This window comes from Numenius arquata, chromosome 6, assembly GCF_964106895.1.
Source record: "Numenius arquata chromosome 6, bNumArq3.hap1.1, whole genome shotgun sequence".
Classification (NCBI taxonomy): Eukaryota; Metazoa; Chordata; class Aves; order Charadriiformes; family Scolopacidae; genus Numenius; species Numenius arquata.
The window spans coordinates 10,479,786-10,503,800 of NC_133581.1; the positions used below are offsets into that span (position 1 = coordinate 10,479,786).

The following is a 24,015-nucleotide window of genomic DNA, read 5'->3' on the forward strand; positions in this document are numbered from 1 at the left end:
TCCCCTTAGTCTGTAAAGATGAATGAGAAGAGAAATATATGCTGATGTTATATGTGAACACATTTGCATGTATTAGCCTAAAATACTTTCTTCAGACTTGATATTAATGAATGCTAGGAGAGACTAATCCGTTTACGACAAGTACAGTTTTCAAAACAACAAAATGCATGTATGTACACATATGATATACGACATATACGTATATATACATACAGATGCATACATATCTATGTATACATATATACACATATATGCATACGTATATACACAACATAAATTACACAACAACAACTGGTTAATTTTCAGATTCATTATTGAATTTTCTCTGAGATACTGGTAAGGATATTACAGTGCACTTTCTGTTGTTTTTTTTTTTTTTTTTTTTTTTTTTAATTCAGAGAGCCTAAGCAGGATAGAACTGTCAAATAAAGATAGGAAGAACCGGCCTATGCAGCAGGAAGATGAGTATCGGATTCAGATGGAGTTGAAACGTTATTTAAGAAAAGAGTCTTTATCTGCAGGAACGTCATCTGAACAGAGCTTCTATGAGACAGAGAGTGCCAGAACGCCTTCTAGTCGTGGCAAGTATAAAAGATGATGCAACATAGCAAATAACCTGTTGTTAAGATTATATAAATTGACTTCATCTTTTAAACTTAATAACTTAAGTATCAAAAGAACTTTGACATAGAATAATTGTATGCTATTAATTGTACTGTTGAATAAAATATTAGCACCTAGTTTAGGTATCAGACTAGACTTGATTCAGTATTTCATGAAAACTGTTCAGTAATCTGTATGTTACTGTGCAACACAGTAAATACACATGCAGTGTAACATCTTTTCAAATGCCTGGTTGAGGAAATGTAATATAGAAATTAAATACAGAATAATAGTTGCGTTGTCCTGATATTTTTATTTTTATTTGAATTATTTTTTGATTTGTCAAAAGTAGAGTGTATGAATTTACAGAAATTACGTCAACTTGAATATGAAAATGGAACACCTAACTGTTTTAGTATTTATTAGGTTTTTTCTTTTTTACAATAGTCTGTCCATAGCTACTACTAGTGTCAGTGTCAAGAGAACTTGGAACTTCTATAAATAATATACGTAGCTGGTTATTCTGTCTAGGAGTTAGATTTCTGAACTTAAGAATACGTTTTTGTTAAAAGTAAGTTTTTTCATTAGAAAATAACACTTTATTGCCTATGATTTGTATTAGAAGAAGAAGTTTTCTTCTCAATGGCTGAAATGGACATGTCTCACAGCCTTTCCTCCCTTCCACCTCTTGGAGACCCTCCAACTATGGACCTAGACTTGTCTTTAACCAGTACATACACAACTACACCAGCAGGATCTCCACTGAGCACTACAGTGGTATAGTATTAACTACTTTTAAAATCTTTTTGAAACTAACACTTCTGTCTGAAACTCTTGCGTAAATATTCTTTACAATATCAAGAACTATTGTGAAATTCTAGGACAATTGAATATTTTTAGAGCTGATAGTATTCCTTTTCTGCGATGGAAATTGTATTGGAAAGTTTCTCATCTGTTTGGCTACCAAGACAGGAGATGGAATGTGTTTGTTTTCAAATGCCTTGAAGCTTGCATAGGGCTCTTCATGATTTATTTTCTTTTTAATAACTGCACATTTGCCATCTGGATTTTCTTTTAATATGGACTACACACACAATGACAATAAAGTACAAAATTGTTGTATTACTTTATTCCTCAAACAACATAAAAATTATGCTGTTCATATCACCATCTTTCCCCAACCGGTTATGTGCCTAATGTTTCACTTAATGAAAGCTGTGGAGTACAGTTGTGCTTTTTACAGAGAAAGAGGAGAATATACACTCATGGAGAGGGCAACTTGAGCTTTAAAAATATGTGGGCGTAGGTGGTCACAGAATTAGAAAGTGTAGCCCAAAGTAAAGCTTATCTGCATTGTTAGTTGAGCACTAATATGCCATGAAATGGCATGGTGTTGATTGATTGTGCATGTATTTTCTTTTTGTTCTTTTATCTTATTATTTATGTTTGATCTAATGTCTAACATCTATTTGTCAAATTTAAGATCATACATATTTTTGTTTTAGCTTCAACCAACTTGGGGCGATTTTCTTGATCGTAACAAACAAGAACTACAGCCTCCGAGAGGTTCTTCACTTACAGCCAACATAGTTCACCAGACTTCCTTAAGAAGGACATGTAAGTAAATGTGTTGTTTTGCATTCTGCTCCCTAGATAATTTTGGAAATTAATTGCTATGCAGCAACCTCGTAAAAAGAAATGAAAATCAAAAGTAAGATGACTTTATAAATGTGTTATTGCTGAAAAATTACGTGAACTTAATTTTGTATTTCAGCTATTCCATCCAGATCTGTTTCTGTGGATGAATCCAGACCTGAGCTTCTTTTTAGACTGGCAGTTGGAACTTTCTCAGTGTCTGTACTTCATATTGACCCTTTACCCCCACCTGAAAGTTCACTGAACCTTAACCCATTGACACCAATGGCTCGGGATTTCTTTACCCGAATAGAAAAGATTGAGCCAGTTAAGTTTTCAACAGAAGATTTTCTGTCCTTCCGAGAAGTATTTGCAGAAGCTTGTTCTCATGATCACCTTAGGTATAACTTTGCTTATTAATAAATATAATTAACAAAAAAATCTTTTACGTAAATTTGAATAAATTAAGTTTATTTCCGTAGGAGTTGTGTCACTTAATATTGGAATTGCATTAGACTACTTTGTTAATTTCAAAATAGCCTTGAATTTTGACATCTGTTGTCAGACTTTTTTTTTTTTTAATAAAAAAGTGCATAAACATTAAAATCAATCTAGCTTTTTTTCAACAGTAGATGAATTAAATTTGGTACAGTTTCTACCATAGAAATCTAGAGTGTCAAGAATCATTAAGTAAACTATTTCTTTAAAAATAGCTGTATTTTACAGGACTGTCTTTATTCCGACATAGGGATTTCTGTTTGAAGGAACTTGAGGTTTTCCTTAGTGCAAAATAGTGTATCGGTAGGGATAAAAAGTAAGTGTGAGCAAAATCTTAAAGTTAGTTGACAGTCTTTTTTTCCAGAAGTTTTTACTGTCCTAGTACAGTCTATGAAGTAAAATATTTAAGGGTGTATATATATATATTTTCTTCCCTTATGCATGTAATTTGGACTTCCTGAGGCATTTGACTTTGTCATTGTCTATATAAGGATGTTAGATTCCCAGCTCTATGTGAATTGCACTTTGTTAGATGTCTGAAGTGTTCTTTACAAATTTACACTGACCATTGTTGAATGTGTAACATAGGTGAGCTCCATTGTCTGTCTTGCTAAAGCTATAATTTGTTATAAGTAGAATTTTTTCTTATTTTTGAAGAAACTATGGTGACTTTAGTGATTTTAAAAATGTATTGTAGTGGTCCTTTTTTACATATTTAAATCTTGACTTTTCATCATTTTTAGTGTTTGTTGCTACTTTTCGTAATTCGTAATTTTCATAACTCAGATTTATAGGTACTGGCATCAAAGTGTCTTATGAACAAAGGCAAAGGACTGCCTCTCGAAGTTTTAGTACTGATTTATCCATTGGGGACATGGAGTTCCTGGAATGCCTTTTTTCTACTGACTCTCATTCCGTTCAGCCTCACTATACAGAGGTATGTAAAAAATACAGGGACTTCTATAGAAAATAAATGTTAACTGTATAACCGAGAGTGCTAGATAGTTGTAGCTCTAAACAATTGTTTTTTTTAAAAAAAATATATTATGGTTTTAAGATGCAACTTATATTTTAATTGCAAGCTCAAATAGTGAACCAGCCTGCTGTCATACCTGACAGGAATAGCGTGGAGTAAACTAGCAAAGCCTGGCTACCTCTCTTTTAAATATGCTTAACACAGTTTGGGAATTAGAGTAAATGTTTTCCAAAAACTGACCAATGGAGTTGAGCAATGCAAAGGTTTCTTTGGGTGATGATTATTCTTCCAGCTCTTTTAATGGTCAGAGATATCCAATAAAGTGGTTGACTGAGGAAGCACTTGGGCTGGGCCTCCATTCGATGACTTGAATGTAGGGTTACCTACTGTCTGTTCTTGGTAAAATGTCATAAATATATTTTCCCGTGGTAACTCTTTCCTCCTTATCTATTAAGTATTTTTAACTCTATTTTATTCTAAAGCTGCTGACATTTCGTTCTGAAGAAGGAAATGATTCTCGTGCTATGCCATGCCTTCAGCTTCATTATAAGCATTCAGATAATAGAGGACCTCAGGTAAGGTGGGAGATTAAAAATACCAAGTTTCTGTGTGTCTAATTTTGTCCATTTTAACAGAATGGTATATTTCTTGTAAAACAGAGGGTCCTTAACTCCCAGTTATTGTTAATTTGTTTCACTCTATTGTTTTTAAGGATTTTAGTGCTTCTTCTCTTTCTTTTCAGGGTAGTCAAGGGAGACTCAGTTCTGTTCCACAGAAAGCAGAGTTACAAATAAAGTTAAGCCCAGTGTTTTGTGAGCTGGATATTAGTATTGTAGACAGATTAAATTCCTTGCTTCAACCACAGAAACTAACTACAGTGGAGATGATGGCATCTCACATGTACGCTTCTTATAACAAGCACATAAATCTGGTAAGTTAAAAGTGAAATTGATTAATACGGTTGCTGATTTTCTGCAGGAGGAGGGCAGGATGGCACTAAGCTGGAGATTGCTAATTCTGATTGATTTGTGGTACCAAAAATACTTGTGGTACCTTGGATTTTTGTTGTTTTGGTTTTTTACTTTTGATACAGAACAGTAGCCATCTGACATAAATACTCATCCTAGATTCAGTGATTGCATGCTCGATAACAGACCTAAGACAATGATAGCTGCTTCTTAAGTTCTTGACTTCTTGAAGCAAACAGAACTCAGCAAAGAAGAGGAATCTTGACTGATTTCTAATCCCTAATCTGGCCCATCATGCTCTCCAGCAGATGATATAAACTTGTTGACGATTCCAATTCTATAGTGAAATCTTTGGGTGTCACAGTCAGCCCTGTTGTCTCTGCTGTGCCTTACTCACTTTTGGGGTAGGTAATAGGTTGTGGACTATATGCATTGTGTTCTACTGATCGAGGACCAACAGAAGTTGTTGGAGGTTGTTTGACTTGGTTCGCATTGTCAGTAGGATTTAAGTGTTTAGTATATTTAGCACAATAACATTAAACTTGAAGGCTTTTCTTGAAATACGTGAGGATTGATTAATGCAATTTATTGATTTTCTAGACAGCAACAAATATCTTCATGTAGTTTTATTGCGACATTGATTACAGAAAAACGTGTCTTCAAGACTTATTTAAGAGAATCCTTATTTAAAAAGTTTGTAAGACATCAGTAATTTCTATCAATATGGTTATGTCTTGAAAGTTTGATTCTTTGCAGTGATAGTCGGCAATCTCTCAGGGAGGTTTTGAATGACACATTAGTGACAGGAGCTGGAAGCTGTGACTTAATGAAAGGGGCAAATATGCATGATAGTAGTTCCTGGTGACAACAGCGTTTTTAAAAAAAATAAATCTAAGAGACATGATATTTCCTAACTGCTGTTGAGTATTGTTTGGTGCTCACTCTCTAATTAAAGAGGGAAAAATACAAAGATAGCCATTTTTGAAAGATTACTAACCTCTGCAAATACTTTAAGTAGAATCTAAACAGCACCAGTAATAGAAGAATATCCTAAGAGTAATAAAATTGCTCCTACTATGTGTGTTTTGTGTGATATATGAAAAAGCTAATCTTTTCTGGTTTTAGGAATTGTATCATCAAAAGCTTCTCCATATTAATTTTTAGCAGTATTTTCTCTAATTCAGATTTTCCCTCCCCCCCCCCCTTTACTTTGTTTTTAGCATAAAGCATTTACTGAAGTTTTTCTGGATGATTCACATACTCCTGCAAACTGTAGAGTTTCAGTTCAAGTCAATGCCCCAGCATTAAATCTCTCTGTTCGCTTCCCAATACCTGACCTACGGTCAGATCAGGAAAGAGGACCATGGTTTAAGAAATCGCTTCAGAAGGAGATTCTTCATCTTGAATTTACAGATATGGAATTTAAAACTGAGTTCATAGGAGGGTCAACTCCAGAACAAGTTAAATTAGAACTTACCTTTAAAGAGCTAACTGGTAAGAATGTTAACTTTATATTCAAATAGTATTTTTTATTTTCCCAGGTATTATGTAGTTGAGACAAAGGTCTTCTCGTGTGGATTACCACGGGGAGTGTTTTTCCTCCTGAATTTTGCTGCAGTTTAGTGTTCTGTACAAAATATCAGCATAGGACAAAATATTACTACTAGGAGGAGAGACTAATATCTGTAGGTGTAGTGCTTGCATTTATTGTTTTGAGATTAGAGCTAGTATTCTTGTTGTTTTCTGTTAAATTGTTACCCTAAGTTGAAACAAACTGGTTTATCTCTGGGATCTCTATCATGGTGTTAGGGTAAGTTTTATGGATTTGTAGGGGGATGCTACAGCTATGAAAATTAGGAATCTCAAGTCTAGTCTAGAAATCATAGAATCATAGAATGGTTAGAGTTGGAAGGGACCTTAAAGATCATCTAGTTCCAACCCCCCTGCCATGGGCAGGGACACCTCCCACTAAATGAGGTGAATGGTGTCCTAAATAACTGTTATTGAGAAAACTTTAATACTTTTATGCCTCTAATATCTTTCAAAGTAATAAATCTGCGAGACTGGTTTATATTTGCAATTTTCTCTGCTGATTTGTCATTCCATGTACTTTTCAAGACTGTGACATAATGTAGTGATGCTATAAACGCAGGTATCTGTCCATTAGAAGCATCTGGTTTTCTAGCTGCTGCCAGCTAGAAGATAATGTGAAATAATTTTTGTTTCTAAGAATTAATATTTAATTTTGGAGGAAAAGACTACAGAATTTGTATGACTACCTTAGTAATAGCATTGAAAAGTTAGCCTGTTGAACTCCAACCTGAGGAGTGGGCAACCTCAAGTTAGCAGTTGTCATTCCTGTGTTAATTTTTAAAAAATCTTTTTCTGTTCAGGTTCCTTTGAAGAAGATAATGCAGAAGCACCAATAAAATTTTTTCAAGTGTCTGGTGGCATAGATGGAGATATAACATCATCAGCAGACAATTTTGACTGGCCTCGGTAAAATAATGCTTTATTTTTTAGTGCGGATTGTTTAGATTTTTAAGAAGCAGTTATTTTTCTAATTTCAATGCAGAATGCCTGTATAGCAAATGCTTTAAAATAATTTGTAAAGAAAGAACATGTAGCTATTGAAAAAAAACCCTAAGAATTTCTTAAAAAAAGCCAACAAAGCAACCAAAACTTCTCATTTTATAATAATGCAAGATGGTTTTAATGTATAATGTTTTCTGCATAGACTTGGGTACCTTTCCGTGAAAGTTAGGTGAATGATTAGACTTGAAATTTTCTCCCGTTTTTGGGGGTTTTTTGTCACTTTAGCTGTTCTCCTACTTTTACGTTCAAGACTGAATCTCAGTAGAATTTTGCCTCAAAATACTAATATAAGCTGGTATAAAGCTGTAACGACAATAAGGATAATTATATTGTGACTGAATTACTGCAGCTTATATCGTTTATAAGGCAATATGATACTTCACAGTTACTGAACAGGACCTAACAGCTGTAGCATGTAATCAGATGTTTAAAGAGGCAATTTTGGATTTGCTGCAGTATTTGCCACATATGTTTTTTGCCACAAAATTTAGTGACTCTTTGACAACATTTTTGTATAGACGTTTTCTTAGCATGATTTTCCTTTACAATGGTACAAATAACTTTTCTATAACAGTGTGTACATGTAATACGCTACCTCATGTAGCAGAGCATTTTTTAATAGCTGTTGATGGTTTAATGATACAAGCATTATTTTCAGAGAGCAGTAGGTTTTTCTTGGGTCACCTAATCATCACCTGAGGTAACTGAGAAAGGCAAACACTTTTTCACCTGATGGTTCTTTTTCTATGTCACTTCGTGCCTATAAGTTTGCTGTTTTTCTTAGTGGTATTGCTTTGTCTAATAAAAAATGTTACTGTCTAATAAAAAAAATCCCTGGTCTTCAAGCTATTTAGTCTATGCACATTTAATGCTAGTGGAGCTAGGGGACATGTTACTGTACATCAATATAAAAATTCTAAGCATCTCTAATGGCTTATTCTGTGTAACTTCTCCAATGTCAGGATTGTATTGAAAATAAACCCTTTGGCTGTGCACTCTATTCTGGAAAGGATAGCAGCTGAGGAGGAAGAAGGTGATAATAACTTTCAAGAGGAAGACGAAGGAGGGTCTCATTCTTTGAAGGATGTCTGTGATATTAGAAGACCAGAGCCTTCTCCTTTTTCTTCTCGTAGGGTTATGTTTGAAAATGAAGAGGTACTATAGAATTTTGTTACTGCTTTGTGCTTATGGTAGACAAAATGAATATTTTCTCACTACTTTGTATGCATCTTCTGGCTTCCAGTTCTTTGGGGTGTTTTAACTTTTTTTTTTTTTTTTCTTTTTTCTCCTTTCAGATGGTGATGCCAGGAGATGTAGTTGAAATGACTGAGTTTCAAGATAAAACAATTAGCAATTCTCATTATGTACTGGAACTCATGTTACCAAACATTCATTTAACGTTACCAAACAAAAGCTTTTATGAAAAACTTTACAATAGGCAAGTATGAGAATTGATTTACTTGGTTACCATGACCTGTACTTTTAGTTCTGTTACTGATTTTTTTATAAAAGCAATTGAATGAGCAGCTATAGCAGGAATTCATTTGTATAGTTTTCTAAGAACATAAAATGCTATATAAACATTATTCCAAGTTAACACAAGAAACACTTTGTCATATATCTGATTGATGCCATAGCAGCCAGCTGCTAAAAAGTGATTAGCAGATTTTCTGAACAAAAGGTAAATAGTCTTTTGCTTTAAGTGAATACTTTGTTCGTATTTGTTAGCAGTGTTTAATTTTGCTCTAATCTTTCTGAATTTTCCTCTATAAATAGATCATTGTACTTCAAAAAATATTGCAATTTTATTCTTTCCTTTTTATTCAGTTATTCTCTATCTAAAAATTAAGAGTCCACAAGACAGGCAGGGGAAACAACCCGAACAACCCAGTTCTGTAGGCTTCACAAAAGCTCACAAAAATGTAGAGAAAGTGAACCCAACTTATATATACATGTTCAGTATTTGTTTCTGTTAGTCTTCTGTTTGAAAAACAAAGAAATACAACTAGATTAAATCAACTAAAAAATAGTTATTATGCTACACATTAGCTGCATAGAGAGATGCTGATCTATTTTAGCTTCTGATGGGGACTGCTTTGCTTCCAAAGCGTTTTTTCACTTCCGAAGTGGCAAAGCTGAATCTTTCACCTGTTGGTTCTACTTCTGTACTGAATGTCACGTATATCTTTACCCCAACAGACACAGACTCACTTGAAATCAAAAGAAATAATGTTCCCTGCAACTTTGCTTGAAAATTGACATGGTCAAAATAGGATTTTGTTACGCCACCTCCAACCTACTGATCTAATATACACCTACAAATAGAGGCTTTGTGTCACTGTCAAATGTTAGACGTACATATGGGCGTACCATAATTACAGAAAAAAGATACTTTCATTATTTATTGCTTTTACTCTTGAATACATTATTTTTTCTTGTGCTCTTGAACTTTTTTCTCTTCCTTGTTTATGAAATCTGACATCTGTTACATGAAGTCTGCAAAGGAAATACTGCTTGACTGACCTTATATTAAGTGGGAATATAGTCATATGTTTTGTATAATGATGATGTATTTCTTCCTAGGATCAGCAATGATTTATTGTTGTGGGAACCTACAGCTCCATCTCCTGTAGAAACATTTGAAAACCTTTCTTATGGTGTTGGACTATCTGTGGCCAGCCAGCTCATCAACACTTTCAGTAAAGACAGCTTTAGTCAATTTAAATCTGCAGTTAATTATGGTAATACACTTAATAAATCATCTAGAATTATAGTGATTTGAAAGCATAATTGGCTGAAGTGATTAAACTGGTAGTGGAAAGAATTTGCAAACTTTTAAGAAAGGATTTACTTAAACCAAGAAGAAAAAACATAGATTACTGTTTAAGTAAAATATAAGTGTGAAATAGAATCGCATTACCGATAGAAAAACAATGAGTTATTGGCATAATATGTGTACGAGGTGGAGAGTTAGTTGTTTTTTATTTTATCTATTAGATGATGAGAGTGGATCTGAGGAAGAAACACTACAATATTATTCCACTGTTGATCCAAACTATCGTTCACGCAGAAGGAAAAAGCTTGACTCTCAGAATAAGAACTCCCAAAGCTTTCTTTCTGTTCTGCTAAATGTGACACATGGATTAGTGTCAATATTCACAGATGTAAAGGTGAGACATGGGGCTGGAAAAAGTTGTTCTGTTGTTTTGACCGTGGGATTCCCTTCATGCTGTATATTCTGTTTTTGGAAGGAACAGATGTTTAGAGCAGTAATTCTGTAATCATCATGCTATTGTACTATAACTAGACAATAATACAACACTATTTTAGCAATTCTGTTTGCTTTACATGAGAATAAATACAAGCAGGAAAAGATGTATTGGTAGCAAGCGTTAAGTTAGTTTACACTAACTGTGGCAGACTCAGCAAGCAGTCATTTTATCATTTCTATTTCTTCTTCAGCAGGGTGATGGAAATACACTGGAAGGAAAATACGGCGAATTCTGGCTTGAGTTCAACAGTGGTTCACTTTTCAGTGTGACTAAATATGAAGGCTATGAGGACAGACACTATGTTTGTCTCCATTCTAGCAGCCTCAATTTATATCATCAAGGTAGGGGTGGGATTGGGATGGCTTTGGGACTAAATTTGAAATGAGATAAGCTTGAAGTTTTTTAGGAGAAATGCTGTCTTTTTTTTCTTTTCTGATAGTGTATCATTTGGCACAATGGATTTAGTTCATGACTAATGCTCCTAAATGTTACAGTAATACAACTTCATGATTACTGTATTTATTTATTTAGTTTAGCTCAAACCTTCCTTGGCATCTGCAGGTCTGTAAAGATACTGTGGTCCTCTGGCAAGTTAGCTGTACAGCCTGTTCTTTATTATGGAAGGACACACTTCCTACGTGCTATTAGTTATTTAATTAAAAAAGGTACAAGTTACCAGTGGCTGCTGTATCTTTCCTGGGTAGCTAATTGTAGGCAGCAGGCGAGGAATTTTAAGTTGACTGTGTAGTTTGTATGGCTGGTAATGCCCATGTAGTTAAACCTTTTCAGGTTTTCCCCTCAAATGTCTCTGAATCATAGTCAAGTTAATGGATTTTCTGTGTGGGGCTTAATTATTGTGTGTTTAGAGGTTAACCTGGCACCATCTCATAAAATGAAAAGGCGAGACGTATTCTTATCTTTCCATGTAACCTATAGGAGATTTCTGTCCTTTATTTCAACTTTGCCAATTGTCGGGCAAATGAAAAAACAAACTCTATAGTCACACTGAAGATTTTAGCTAGAACTATGGTTTTAAATACTGAATTATGTGTAATCTCCCCTTCACAATAGTTGGTTGTCAGCATGCGTGACTAACTTCAGTAATTAAAATCATTTTAAAGGCATTAAACATAAAAAGGATTTTCCTTAACTCTTCATCTGTAACAGCTTTGAAGCATGAGGTAACTCATTTTAAAATCTTTTTGCAGGTATGGTAGATGGGGTCGTCCCTTCCGCTGAAGTGCGACTGCCCAGCACAATACGTCCCCATTGGTTAGAACCTACTATTTGTTTTTCTGAAGAAGATGGTCTTAGTAGGACTACTTCGGATGGTGTAGGAGTGGATTGTCCAAGTATGCTGACCGTCGCGGTCAAAATCCAATCAGATAAAATAGAGAGCAATACAAAGGTTTGTGGTTTTAAATTTGTGCTTTTGGAAATTGTTTAAGTTATCTCAGTTTATATGGAAGCATCTAGATGTGGGGTGCAAGGAGTATAGATGAAGAAACCATATAATTCTGAGCCACTTAAACTATAATTTTCTGTTAGAATCTTTTGGGTGGATTGTAAAATTTAACTATCAGCATAATTTACTAGTGCGTTCAATGCATCACTTCGCTGATCACACTGTATATTTTTTACTGAATGCATTTTTTGGTCAGTTGACCTTCTTCTTGTTTTTCTTTCATGGAATTTTAATCTGATGCCAAACCAGGCAAGAACAAATACAAAGAATTAAAAGCTTTCTACTCGGCTTACTATCAGTGTCACCTAATAAGCAGCCTTCGCTTACCTATTTGGAGTGGCACTGGTAAATGAGTGGTACGCTTGGCTTTGACAGTAGCATTCATTAGCATGGCTAAAAGATGACCTCTTTGCTGGTGTAGTGATGACAAACAGGTTGGTAGAGTTATCTAGAGAATGAGGAATTTGCAGACCAGCACAGTGTCACGGGGGCTCAATGGACTCGGATTTGAACAGCAGAAGAAAGAAATACATTGGGTTGGTATTCCCGGTAATTCCTGGTGAGTCCCCAGAGTGACAGGTAGCATTCCTTTCTACCACCACCACAAAATTGTCATTTCTGAACTATCCTGTTGCAAAAAGTATTAGGCTGTATTAGCCAGGGTTTCTGTATTAGGAAGCAGGGTGGTTTTTTTTTTTTTTAATGTTCAATCCTGGCCCAGTCCTTTCTTCATTTCTAGACACTTGGAGATTCGGGGAGCAGAATGATGACTGTGTTTCATAATCTCGATGTCAAAAAGTTACGTGTATTTCATGTAAACTAACTCATGCAACTTTCTTGTGCAGGAATTTCTAGTTGCTGTTGGACTAAGAGGAGCCACCCTTCAGCACAGGGTACTGCCTTCAGGTTTAAGCTGGCATGAACAGGTCAGGTTGCTACATTTTTCTCAACTACGTCTTCAATTTCAGTCTCGCTGCTTTTACAACTGCTTTAAGTACCAAACTAAACCTCAATGGAAACTTTCTGTTGGGCTGTGTATTGTAACCTTACTCTGCTCTTGAAAGTGTTATTCTTTACTTTCTTTTTTGTCTCTCTGTGAGACCACCAACAGACTGTAGTCTTGTTCCGAAATTCTTATTTGTGTATTCATTTGCTACAGTTCCCCTTATGATCCTACATCTCTCCCCACAACATGTTAGGGAGATTCTGGGTTTTTTTGGGGTCTTTTAGTTGATTGGGTTTCTTTTCAAGTTCAGATGGAAAATCTCAGTAGTCTAGTGCTACTCAAGTACTTAGGTAATCCTTGACGTAAAAAACCACCCTCAAAACAAACGTGCTGCTTGCAGCTCTGAAAGCGTTTCTGTATATTTTTTCCCTTCTGCTCATTTCATTCCTCGAGTCCTGGTTTGTACCTTACGTGTTTCCTGTTATATATCGTTTGAGAAGTAATGGAGAAGAAGAGTTTGGGGAAGTAGTGAGCAGCAGTTTATGTAAATGCTTGTAATGCAAACTTCTGAATTAGAAGGGTTGTACTGATAGACGTGGGTGCAGAGACATAGCAGAGTAGGCAGGGCTAGAGCCCCGTGATCTGAAAGCTGTGTGTAATGTGCATGAGCTGGGACATTTAGGACAGTAGCAGTCCAGTTGACTGTTCTTGCATGTGCTTGCGCCATACTGGATTGCAGGTAGTAAAGCCTGACATTCAGGTTTATCCTCCAATGTGTATGATATGCTTATTTTGACATGCATTTTTACTGTTTAACTGCATGGAACTGAACTTAGTGCTTTGGACTGTTCTGTGTCATTACTTTCTTGTCAGCGTGGTATTCCTATGTGTTCGTGTAGCCTGCTTTATACTGTGTTGCTGATTTGCTCTGAATTTTTGCTCAGTTAACGTTGCCTTAATGCACTCGGGAATCTTTTTTGGAGGGGGTGGGAGGAAGTAAAAATTGGCCAATGAGGTACGTAGAGGAAATGATGAAAAGGCTGGCAGTGTTGGTATGCCCCAGGCTTGGAATAATTTAAGAAGAGCTTTTACAGCATAGCGGATTTGAGAGAGGAGGATAGGAATTTATTTTATGCAGTAATTTATGAAAAAGCAGTATATACAATGCATGTGCACATATTGCTCATTCTGAGCATATTTTCCATCCCTCCCAAATAAAAAAGAAAGATAACTTGAAGGTAACTTTACCATTTTACAGTATTACAAGGAAGTTGCCTTTTCAGACAGAGAACAAAGAGAATACTAACACTATAATAACAACTGCAAAGAAAGATGAATGGGACTGTATTTGGAAAATGCTTTAAAAATGGATTGTGAAGTATTGTACAAGTAGCCACTTGCACATCTGTGGATTGGTCTTTCCCATACCTTTGAGGCTGTGGTTTGGATGTTGTATTTTTTTGCCCTGTTTACATTCTATGCTTTTCTATATTCAGATATTGGGTAAGCACCTTTAAATATCTGAGATTGTTCACTCGCCTTTCCTTCTACTAATCAAACATTTTTTTAATACCTGTTACAGATTTTCTCTTTTCTAATACGTAATTGTTTATTTAACATATACTGAAGTATTATAATAATATGTTTGTAATTTTTAGATTTTATATTTTCTGAATATTTCTGATGAGCCTGTTCTGGGATATAATCCTCCAGCTACAATTACAACTTTTCATGTACATCTGTGGAGTTGTGCTCTTGATTACAGGTAAATAAAATGCAAGTGTATGTCACTTGGTGGCACTGCAGCTATATATTTATTCTTTAGGAATGTTCGAGTATGTATATAGTAAAGAATATTTATTTAGGCTTGTTTGGAAAAAGTACTTAACAGAAATCCCTTAAACTGTAAGCAATTTAAAGTAGGATAAGGCCTTGCCTAGGCCTGGGAAGATCTAGTTAGGTAACCTATAAGATTTTGATTACACTTCTAAACAGGTACAGAGTATTAATTTTTTGTTTTTCCTATTTTTTGTTAGGCCCTTGTTTTTGCCAGTCAGATCTCTACTTACTGTTGAAACTTTCAGCATTTCCAGCAGTGTTGCAGTAGATAAATCCTCTTCTACTCTCAGGTATAATTTAAGTGGTTGTGAAACATGGAGGCTCCTGTGAAACTTGTAATGCCTGTCTGCGGTTTTGACCTAGGAAGCACTTGTTGTGTAAATGTGCATGCTGGTTTGCATCTTTTGAAATACACTTTGCTCATGCATAATCCTTCTGTTTTATTAGGTTAAATAATTTTATTATTTTTTATTTGGATTGCTTTCTTTAGCAACTGGCAATTATGCAGTTTTTAATACGGTTTAAAGATGTCCTGAAATGAAATTGTGTCTATTTTGTTAACTAGTAGCACCTAAAGATTTCTTACAGATTTGTTATTTGGAGACAGTATGTTAATTTAGGAAATATTTAGTGAATACTGAACATTTCTATAACTCTTAAATAATTTTTCTTGCAACTTCAGTTGAATATTCAGTTATGCCTATTCTGACGTGAAACATGCCAAGTTGCTTGTTTCTATTGATAAAACCTTATAAATGACCTTTGAAACAAATGTGTCTGATGCTTTCTTGAACAGGAAAAAGGCAAAAAAGAAAATAAGTGTTAATTCTGTATGCTAAAAGCATTACTTTTTATTCTAGGCAGGATCAAATACATAAATTGAAAAGTAAATAAAACTAGTGATGGTGAAAATATCTTGCAGTGGTTAATTACCAATGGATTTGGAAATTATGAAAGGTTGAAATGAAGAGTTCAGATTTTAGATATGCTAGATATGCTTGTGTTTTTCAGTACTTTTTTTCTTTTCTCTGGTGAATTGCGCAGCATTTTTCCAGCATGTTTATTTCATCCTTTTTTTAATCTTAGGATAATTTTAGATGAAGCTGCTTTGCATCTGTCTGACAAGTGCAACACTGTTATGGTGAACCTCCATAGAGGTAAGGATGTTCTAGCTGTGACTAATGAAATGCAGAGCCTAAAGAAATAAAATTACAGGCATATTCAGCATATATGTAAAGGTTATTGAAGATGAGGTCTGAGGAAATAATGAGTAGCAAGCTGAATATGAATGAATAATGCAGTGTTGATGAGAATCCAAGTGCTTGAGGTTGGATTTGTGGATGCAGAGATATGTCAGAGAACAGCATCTTGCAAGTCTTTAATTTTCTTTTTACAGTTCCGTAATGTGTCTTTGAAAAAAGCGTATTTTTAAAAATCTGGAGTTGGCATAGAAAGAAATCTTCATAGAAAAGAGATAAATTTTATGAAATATATATTCTAAATAGCTGAACTTGAAAGCTGTTACATGGCATGGTGTTCTAGGTTCTGAAAAGAATGATACCGACTGGCTTGCTCGCATTTGTATAGTAACAACCTTTAAGGACTGAGGTACTTGAACGATTATTTATCAAATGAACTGGAGAAATTTATGAATCCCTCTGCCCACAAAACTGTGTATTTAGCTTAGGTAAGAGATCTTTAGTGAAGGACAGAGTAAAGATGTGCCTATTTTCTTTAAATAAGAAAAAGATGAAGTAAGTTATTTACAGTACTGAAAGATTAGTACAATGTGAAAATGTCCTCTCTCACTTCAACTAAAAAACTGCTAGAATGCTTAGTCACCCAACTTCTGTGTGCCTCTGCTTCTCTAACTCACACATAAGGATGAGGATAAATATCTTAAAAGATTACACTGCACACAGATGGTGGCAGTGGGAGTGATACATTGGATTGAAGAGATTTGAGTTCTTGATTTGAGTAGCTTGAGAAACTTAAACTCTGAGAGTAATCCTTATAAAAAAACGGAATGCAGAGATACAAAAGGTTTTGACAAAAAAGATCCCCTTTTATGCTTGTGCTATTTCTAATGGTTTAGTGACCAAAAATACATAGCAAAGAGGATGTTTGTTATTAAGTCTTTATTTTACTTTTTTGTATTACTCATTTTCTTTCAGATTATGTTCGTGTTATGGATATGGGACTGCTGGAACTAACCATTACAGCAGTAAAATCTGATTCTGATGAGGAAAGAGTAAGTATTTAATCAGAAATAAAACAAAATGTAAAATCTCCATGACAAATCGTGATTTGAAAATTACTTTATTATGTTTAGAATCAAGGAATGTTCTTCCGTTCATGTGTACTATTATTTTAAGTCCTTTTTTGCTAGTTAAGTAAATTAATTTAAAACCAGCTGTGTATAGATGGTATTCTTATGGAACTTTAGGTTGAAGTGTATTCCTATCTTTTTATTGTTGCTATCTAGACTAAACCACGGTTTGAGCTGCACTGTTCCAGTGATGTAATCCATATTCGTACCTGCTCCGATTCATGTGCTGCACTAATGAATCTTATACAATATATTGCAAGTTATGGTGATTTACATCCACCTGCAAAGACAGAGATTAAACGTGGAGTTAGCAAGCCAAAAATGAAGGTATAAAATGGCAAAATAATGTAACTTTATGCTTCCTGGTAATGTTTTAACTTTTGATATCCCCATTCTATTTCCAAAGAATATAAGATTTCCTGCAAAGAAATTAACAGGTTACATCTAACTTAAAATACATGTGAGAGTAAAATAGCGCCCTTTCTGCTTTGGTCACTACTTAATATTTGAAAATATTTTGTTCTGTTTACCTATTGTACTTTATTGTTATCTAAAGAAAGAAATTCTAGGACATATGCGAGCTGTCCAAGTACTCTGATGAACTAAATACCCTGAACTATAATGTTCTAACCTACTTTATGAATCATCTAGCTCAGAGTTTCAGCGCACTTGATTACTTATAAAGTTAAGGTGTTACTTCTTACAGTTTAAGAGCTGTGTATCAAGCCGTTCTAACAATCTTATTCAGTCCCATGTTGTAGTTGTCTTTAATATGTAACTGTATAGTTCCTTTCCTACAGGTAGAGACCTTTAGCCCACCATCTTCCCAAGGACCAGTCCTTGCTGAATCAGAACAACAGATTTTACGGGATTTGATGAGTGATGCAATGGAGGAAATTGAGACTCAACAGGCTGCTTCCGCCATGAAGCCAGAGTCTAATGGTAAGAATCCTCTTATGTGTGCATAAGCACAAATAAAGTAACAACCTTTCTGGAAGGAATGTGGGATTGAAGTTCTTGCGTGTATAGACATCCTGCAACAAGAATGGGAGCATACCTTTGTTGTCTGAAGTCTTCAAACCGTCAAACAGATTCTTGCTTTTAGTAACAGCAATGCAAAAGTAATTTAAGATTCTAGTCAAGGACACATTACTGAGATACTGAAAACAAGGAAGGAATCTGACGTTATGGGACTCTGTCAAGACCCCAAATTCTCTAGGAGTCTAAGTTAGTATGGGTGTAAGTTTTTATATGGCATACTGCACTGTGGAGGAATCAAAGACCTCTGTTCTGTGTATGAAGGCAGTCCAGGAGGATGATACAGTTCTGAGTCACAGAAGGAACTTTTAGCTATGAGGAAATCGTTCAATTAACAGATAAAACAAGGCAATTGATCTTATCACAGGATTATGGCTTCTGCATCATGGCTAGAGGTAAATCCAGGTCTAAATGGGCTAAGGATTTCGTACTGCAAATGGAGAATTACACTATTTCCATGAGTGTATGGTCTTTTTTTTGGTGGTGGGCAGCGAGCAGTCAGTGTAGTACTGAAAGTTATTGATGTGGTAGTCACTCACAGAATGGGAAACTTGAACACAAAAATGTTTTTTTCTGTATCTTTGGGGGTTTTTACAAATATTTTTTCTATATTTTTTGAATTCATCTCTACTAGTAACTAGTTATGGTTATATTTTAATCGCTTTCAATTGTATGGTAGATTAATTTTTGAAAGTTGTATTTTATTTACAGTAGGAATTGATTCAAGATATAATAAGAAAATTCTCTTGATGTAATTGAAGTAACAGATTTTATTTAACTGTTATATTTCATATTTTGTAAAGATTTTTCCAGTGAAACATGCTTTTTCTCTACCCTCCTTCAACTCCCAGGAGTTCTGGATGACAGATCTCAAACTCAGGAGCCATCTTGCTCAGATCTCTTCCTGTTTCCAGACGAAAGCGGAAACGTCTCACAAGATCCAAGTCCCACTTATGCTTCATTCACTCATCACCTGATAAATGAGGCCATGGGAGATGTTCCCACGGAAAGTGATGATTTCTGCATTCTTTTTGCACCCAAAGTTGCTGTGGCTGTAAGAAGCTTTGAGAATTACTAAAAAAAACCCATATATAAACTGAATTAGAGAAAAGCCTATATAAAGACCTGGACAAATTAGACTTCATACATTTTTGTGATTGCTTAATGATGATTTTATCAGTGAGCAGAATAGCAGAAAAATAATCTTTCTGTTTGAAAGGACTTAATGCATTGTTGCTCGTAGGAACGAATGCAAGTATTTTCAAATACATATATATGATTTTTCTATATCTCAGCAGTATAGTAATTGTTCTCTGATCTGAATATCACATTAAACTATATTGGCAGTTTTCCTAAATTTTAGTCATGTTTTGTCATTGCCATTTCAACTTGCAGTAATGGCATAGTTAGAAAAAAAAAATAAGCAAAATACGGTATTTATCAAAATAGCAGCTGTGTGCTTCTCATCTTTTATTCATTTCTCTCATAGTCTATGCTTTCAATGCTTTTATGAGTCTAAGATCCTTGCCAAACCTCAGAGAAAAGCTTGTGTGTCACTTTATGCTACTGTCTGTCCACTGCATTAAAAGATTTGGGAAACTATACTCAAACTCTTGAAAAACACGAACACAAGCTGTTTTCTGTAGTATCTCTGGTTGCATTCTTCTTAATAGACAGAAGTAGTTCTGGGTTCCTGCTTAGAAGCTGTATTTGCCCAGTTATCTTTCAGCTTGTTTGTTTCCAAAAGTGATAATATGGTAGCCTGGGCTTTTCCATATTTTTTCATTTGTTTTCAACTCTTGTTTACAGTTTGAATGAGAATTTTTTTTTTAACTACTTCTCAACTTCGAGTTTATTTTTATATGTTTAGGTCTTTAAGTAACTTTATAAGAATCATTCCTCAACCAAGCCAGTGTTGTGTAAGCTTTAGAAGACAGTACAGAATAGTTTTAGTTTCTCTTCATACAAAAGAATTAGACATCTCATTAAAGAAAGAATGCATTTGACCTACTCAATGCTATATACTTTTTTTTTTTAATTAGGAAAAAGAGGAAGAGCCAGTAATAAAAATAATGGTTGATGATGCAATTATCATAAAGGAAAATCATTTCAGCCAGCCTATAAAAAAAACAGATACAAGCAAAGCTCCCCTTCATTTTCCTGTTCCTCTGGTATGCTATGTTGTGAAGGAAATCTCTCTTATTTGGCATCTTTATGGTGGAAGGGATTTTGGGACTGCACCACCAACATCTCCAGCTAAAAGCTTCATGTAAGTGTTTGATGTAATTCTGTAGATTAGAACATTTAAAAATAACCTCAAATCGAAGGGAAGATTTAGTAATCTCACTCTTCAATTTCAAGTCTCCCTCGCTGGTTTCTTTGCTCCCTCCTCACAAGGAATCAATCATAGAATGGATTGGGTTGGAAGGGACCCTAATCTAGAATCTTCTTATTCAGTTTAGCTCCACAAATCAAAGTATAATTTTCCTGTGTCTTAACCTGGACAAGCTGGGTTTGGTTTTGGTGGTTTTTTTGGGGATGGAGGGATGGGGTTTGCTTCTAAGGGTTATATTATAAGTTAAATTTTCCTAAAGAGATTGGGGCTTAAGGAGTATAAAAGACTATTGCTATGGTAGCTGGAGTCTGGTTTTCAGGGTGTCATGTAAACTAAAGTGGAATTCATATTATTACACCCAAAATTAAGAAGATGTTTTATGAGTGTTAGCTTGGTGGGAAGCATACACCTAGCATTCCACTTAAGTGTGCGTTACTTTGGCAATAGAAATAAAGTGTTTACTTGGTCAACAGTAACAAAGCTTCCAATATTTTTTTGGTATTTCCTAGTATTTTTCTCTTGTAACCATTAAAACAGCAATAAGCTATATCCAGTGAAACATACGTGCTTTTAGTCTTAGATTAACAGTGAGATAGCTTTTAAGTTTAATGTGTGAAAGTGTGTTTTCCTTTTTTATTTCCCCAGAAGTCCCCATAGTTCTCCGTCTCATACACCAACGAGGCATGGACGGAGTACAGCATGTGGGGGAAGGGGAAGAAACCCAGACTTTCTAATGGAAATACAGTTAAGCAAGGTGAATGACAGAAACAGCTTCAGCCATGGCTGTCTGTGTGTGAATATCTTTGTGTTACATCCTTTTGATAACAGCTTCCCATTAGAATTCAGTAGGACTTCTTCCATTAGTATCTATATCTAAGCGATTACTTTTCAGGTGTTGAATTTAGAATTTGTTTAACAAAAAACATATTTGTTGTTCTAGCACAGTATTGTTTACTTGCTGAATAAACATATTTCTAAAGATGAAGGATATTTATTATCATATTCTTAAAGTTTTTGTTTATTATAGCCACGTTTTACAACTGCTGTTCTGTTTTTGTCTTCAGTTGTACTCTGAATAGATACTCTTACTATGAAATTAAATGTTCTAGCAAAACAGCTGGGATGTAGATCTATTGAGATGCTCAATCTATCAGTTGATGATAACTGGATATTAAATAACATCTAGTTATATCACAGTATAGTTCCTCTATTTCCCCTAACATATTTAGCACCCTTCAGGTATAAGCATGTTACTCTTGCTCTTAAGCCTGTGCTTAGCTCTAACATGGAAACTAGATGGTTGATTCTGGTACTGTGAAGAATATTGGCAAATTTAATTAAATTAACCAAATTTCATGTTAAATGGAACAATAACAAGACCTTTTTAAAATAAGGTTTTCTCAAACATTTCCATAAACGTGAAAGATAGTATATAAAACTAAATGCCTTTTGTAGTCTATATGCATTTCTGGAGCTTAGAATTCATCCCATTAGCACTTCAAACTTGCCAAAAATGTTTGATAGTTATTTTAGGATTTTCTAAGAAGAAAACGTGACATTGCAATAAAAAATAAGAAAAAAGGAAGCATTTAATATTCCATGTGGAAAAACTTCATATGTAGAAGTGTATCTATCTCTCTTAATTTGCAGCTGTTCAATGAGTTGGTGTTAGTACTAAGGCAGAAAGCATTACCTGCTTGTACCCCTAACTTGATACAAGACTTAATTTATTATTTAAACATTGTTATTATTAAGGAGAAAAGACAAGTGTCAAAAAACAAAGTTTCTGGGCAGTGTTTATGATAACCATCTGTTTTTCTCTTCAGTGTTTTAAATGTTCATTATCACATCCTGAGGGCACATATTGAGATGTTAGAAACACTGCGTTTATCTGGGCAGTAGAGGCCACTGTTCTGCTTGTAATATGTCCTCTGCTTCATTACGCTGCAGACAAGGATGTGGTGGGAGTTACTGAGACAGGGAATCATTTGTAGGTGACCACAGGTCTTTGATTGAAAACGAGAACTACATCAAGAGATGAGGAAAAGGAGAGAATTTGGTATTCTTTAGAGTTTAAGAAAGATGAGAATTTCTATGGACTAAAGTGAGTAAAGAAAAAGGAAACTGACACTAGAAGAGGCAGTATACTTGAGAAGTCTGATGGTAGGGAATAAACTTTACTTTCCTAAGTGTAGAAGTTGCAGGATGCAAGAACTGCAAGATTGCCCTATACAGGCTTCATGATATAAGAAAGATGTCAGGATGGAGAGGAAAAAAGCAGAGTCATATTAAAACGAAAAGCAAAACTTGTTCTTTGTCTTACACTGACTCTTTGTTCTGGCTCAAATTTGCATCCTAAAATATGAACATGTGCACAACTAGGAAGATTTCTACTGGTAGAAGTGCAAAAATCTGAATAGTTTTCAGAAATCCTAGTATTATTTCTGTAAATTTAAAATAGTAGATGGCTTTTAAATTTCTTGTGTGGTGGGGTTTTTTGGTTGATTGTTTTTATTTTTTTAAATAGTGTTAGACTCATAGAATGGTTAGAGTTGGAAGGGACCGTGAAGATCATCTAGTTCCAACCCCCCTGCCGCGGGCAGGGACACCTCCCACTAGATGAGGTTGCTCAAAGCCCCTCCAGCCTGGTCTTGAACATTTCCAGGGATGGGGCATCCACAATTTCTCTGTTCCAGTGTCTCACCACCCTCACAGTAAAGAATTTCTTCCTAATATCTGATCTAAACCTACCCTCATTCAGTTTAAAAACGTTAGCCCTCGTCCTATCACTACATTCCCTGATAAAGAGTCCCTCCCCATCTTTCCTGTAGGTCCCCTTTTAGGTACTGGAAGGGGCTATAAGGTCCACGCAGAGCCTTCTATTTTATTGTTAAAAGCCGATAATGCTGGTTTTCTTTCCTTTTTAAAAGGTGAAATTCCAGCATGAGGTGTACCCTCCAGGTGGTGCAGAAGGTGAATCCAGTCTGTTGGAGCAGCCAGTATCACGGCAGGTTTTCATTGTTCAAGACCTGGAGATTAGAGATCGCTTAGCTACATCACAGATGAATAAATTTCTCTATCTCTACTGCAGTAAGGAGATGCCCAGAAAAGCGCATTCAAACATGGTACTGTTATGGAATACGTTAATTAATTACAATTGTAGTGGTTGGACTATCACTGTGGAGATTGTATACGTTTCTTAATCTTGCAGAAGAAGAGACACGAGATCGTGGAACATTGAAGTAATATAACTTGTTGATAATTACTTGCTTGACTCCTTGTGGATATAAAAACTAATTAAGAAGTCAGTTTGATTATTAGTATATCACATATTAATGTTTTTGAGATTCTGTCAGTTTAAAAAAGTAGATGTGCAGGACTACTTTGGTAGCTTTCAGATTTTGGTTTTGGACAGACATCTGCTTGTATGAGCATGATTAGACTTCATTACATATGCAGAGTTGTAGTTTTATGATATACTGTAGTCTTACTTGTTTTGTCTATAAAGGATTTATG

At 35.0% G+C, this 24,015-nt stretch overlaps 1 protein-coding gene across 1 annotated transcript in view; it reads left to right on the forward strand.

Moving 5' to 3' along the window:
* The window catches only part of ATG2B (autophagy related 2B), a 48,058-nt gene that overhangs the window by 11,845 nt on the left and 12,198 nt on the right, over nucleotides 1-24,015 (forward strand). The window contains exons 8-33 of the mRNA XM_074148427.1: nucleotides 403-581; nucleotides 1,226-1,380; nucleotides 2,109-2,220; nucleotides 2,378-2,639; nucleotides 3,523-3,673; nucleotides 4,195-4,287; nucleotides 4,455-4,643; nucleotides 5,901-6,174; nucleotides 7,074-7,179; nucleotides 8,238-8,430; nucleotides 8,571-8,713; nucleotides 9,859-10,016; nucleotides 10,273-10,445; nucleotides 10,738-10,888; nucleotides 11,756-11,955; nucleotides 12,858-12,938; nucleotides 14,617-14,723; nucleotides 14,995-15,087; nucleotides 15,884-15,954; nucleotides 16,972-17,048; nucleotides 17,283-17,453; nucleotides 17,927-18,068; nucleotides 19,016-19,218; nucleotides 20,207-20,433; nucleotides 21,145-21,253; nucleotides 23,430-23,624. Coding sequence (XP_074004528.1) covers nucleotides 403-581; nucleotides 1,226-1,380; nucleotides 2,109-2,220; nucleotides 2,378-2,639; nucleotides 3,523-3,673; nucleotides 4,195-4,287; nucleotides 4,455-4,643; nucleotides 5,901-6,174; nucleotides 7,074-7,179; nucleotides 8,238-8,430; nucleotides 8,571-8,713; nucleotides 9,859-10,016; nucleotides 10,273-10,445; nucleotides 10,738-10,888; nucleotides 11,756-11,955; nucleotides 12,858-12,938; nucleotides 14,617-14,723; nucleotides 14,995-15,087; nucleotides 15,884-15,954; nucleotides 16,972-17,048; nucleotides 17,283-17,453; nucleotides 17,927-18,068; nucleotides 19,016-19,218; nucleotides 20,207-20,433; nucleotides 21,145-21,253; nucleotides 23,430-23,624 — 4,015 coding nt within the window. The remainder of the gene's footprint in view (nucleotides 1-402; nucleotides 582-1,225; nucleotides 1,381-2,108; nucleotides 2,221-2,377; nucleotides 2,640-3,522; nucleotides 3,674-4,194; nucleotides 4,288-4,454; nucleotides 4,644-5,900; nucleotides 6,175-7,073; nucleotides 7,180-8,237; nucleotides 8,431-8,570; nucleotides 8,714-9,858; nucleotides 10,017-10,272; nucleotides 10,446-10,737; nucleotides 10,889-11,755; nucleotides 11,956-12,857; nucleotides 12,939-14,616; nucleotides 14,724-14,994; nucleotides 15,088-15,883; nucleotides 15,955-16,971; nucleotides 17,049-17,282; nucleotides 17,454-17,926; nucleotides 18,069-19,015; nucleotides 19,219-20,206; nucleotides 20,434-21,144; nucleotides 21,254-23,429; nucleotides 23,625-24,015) is intronic.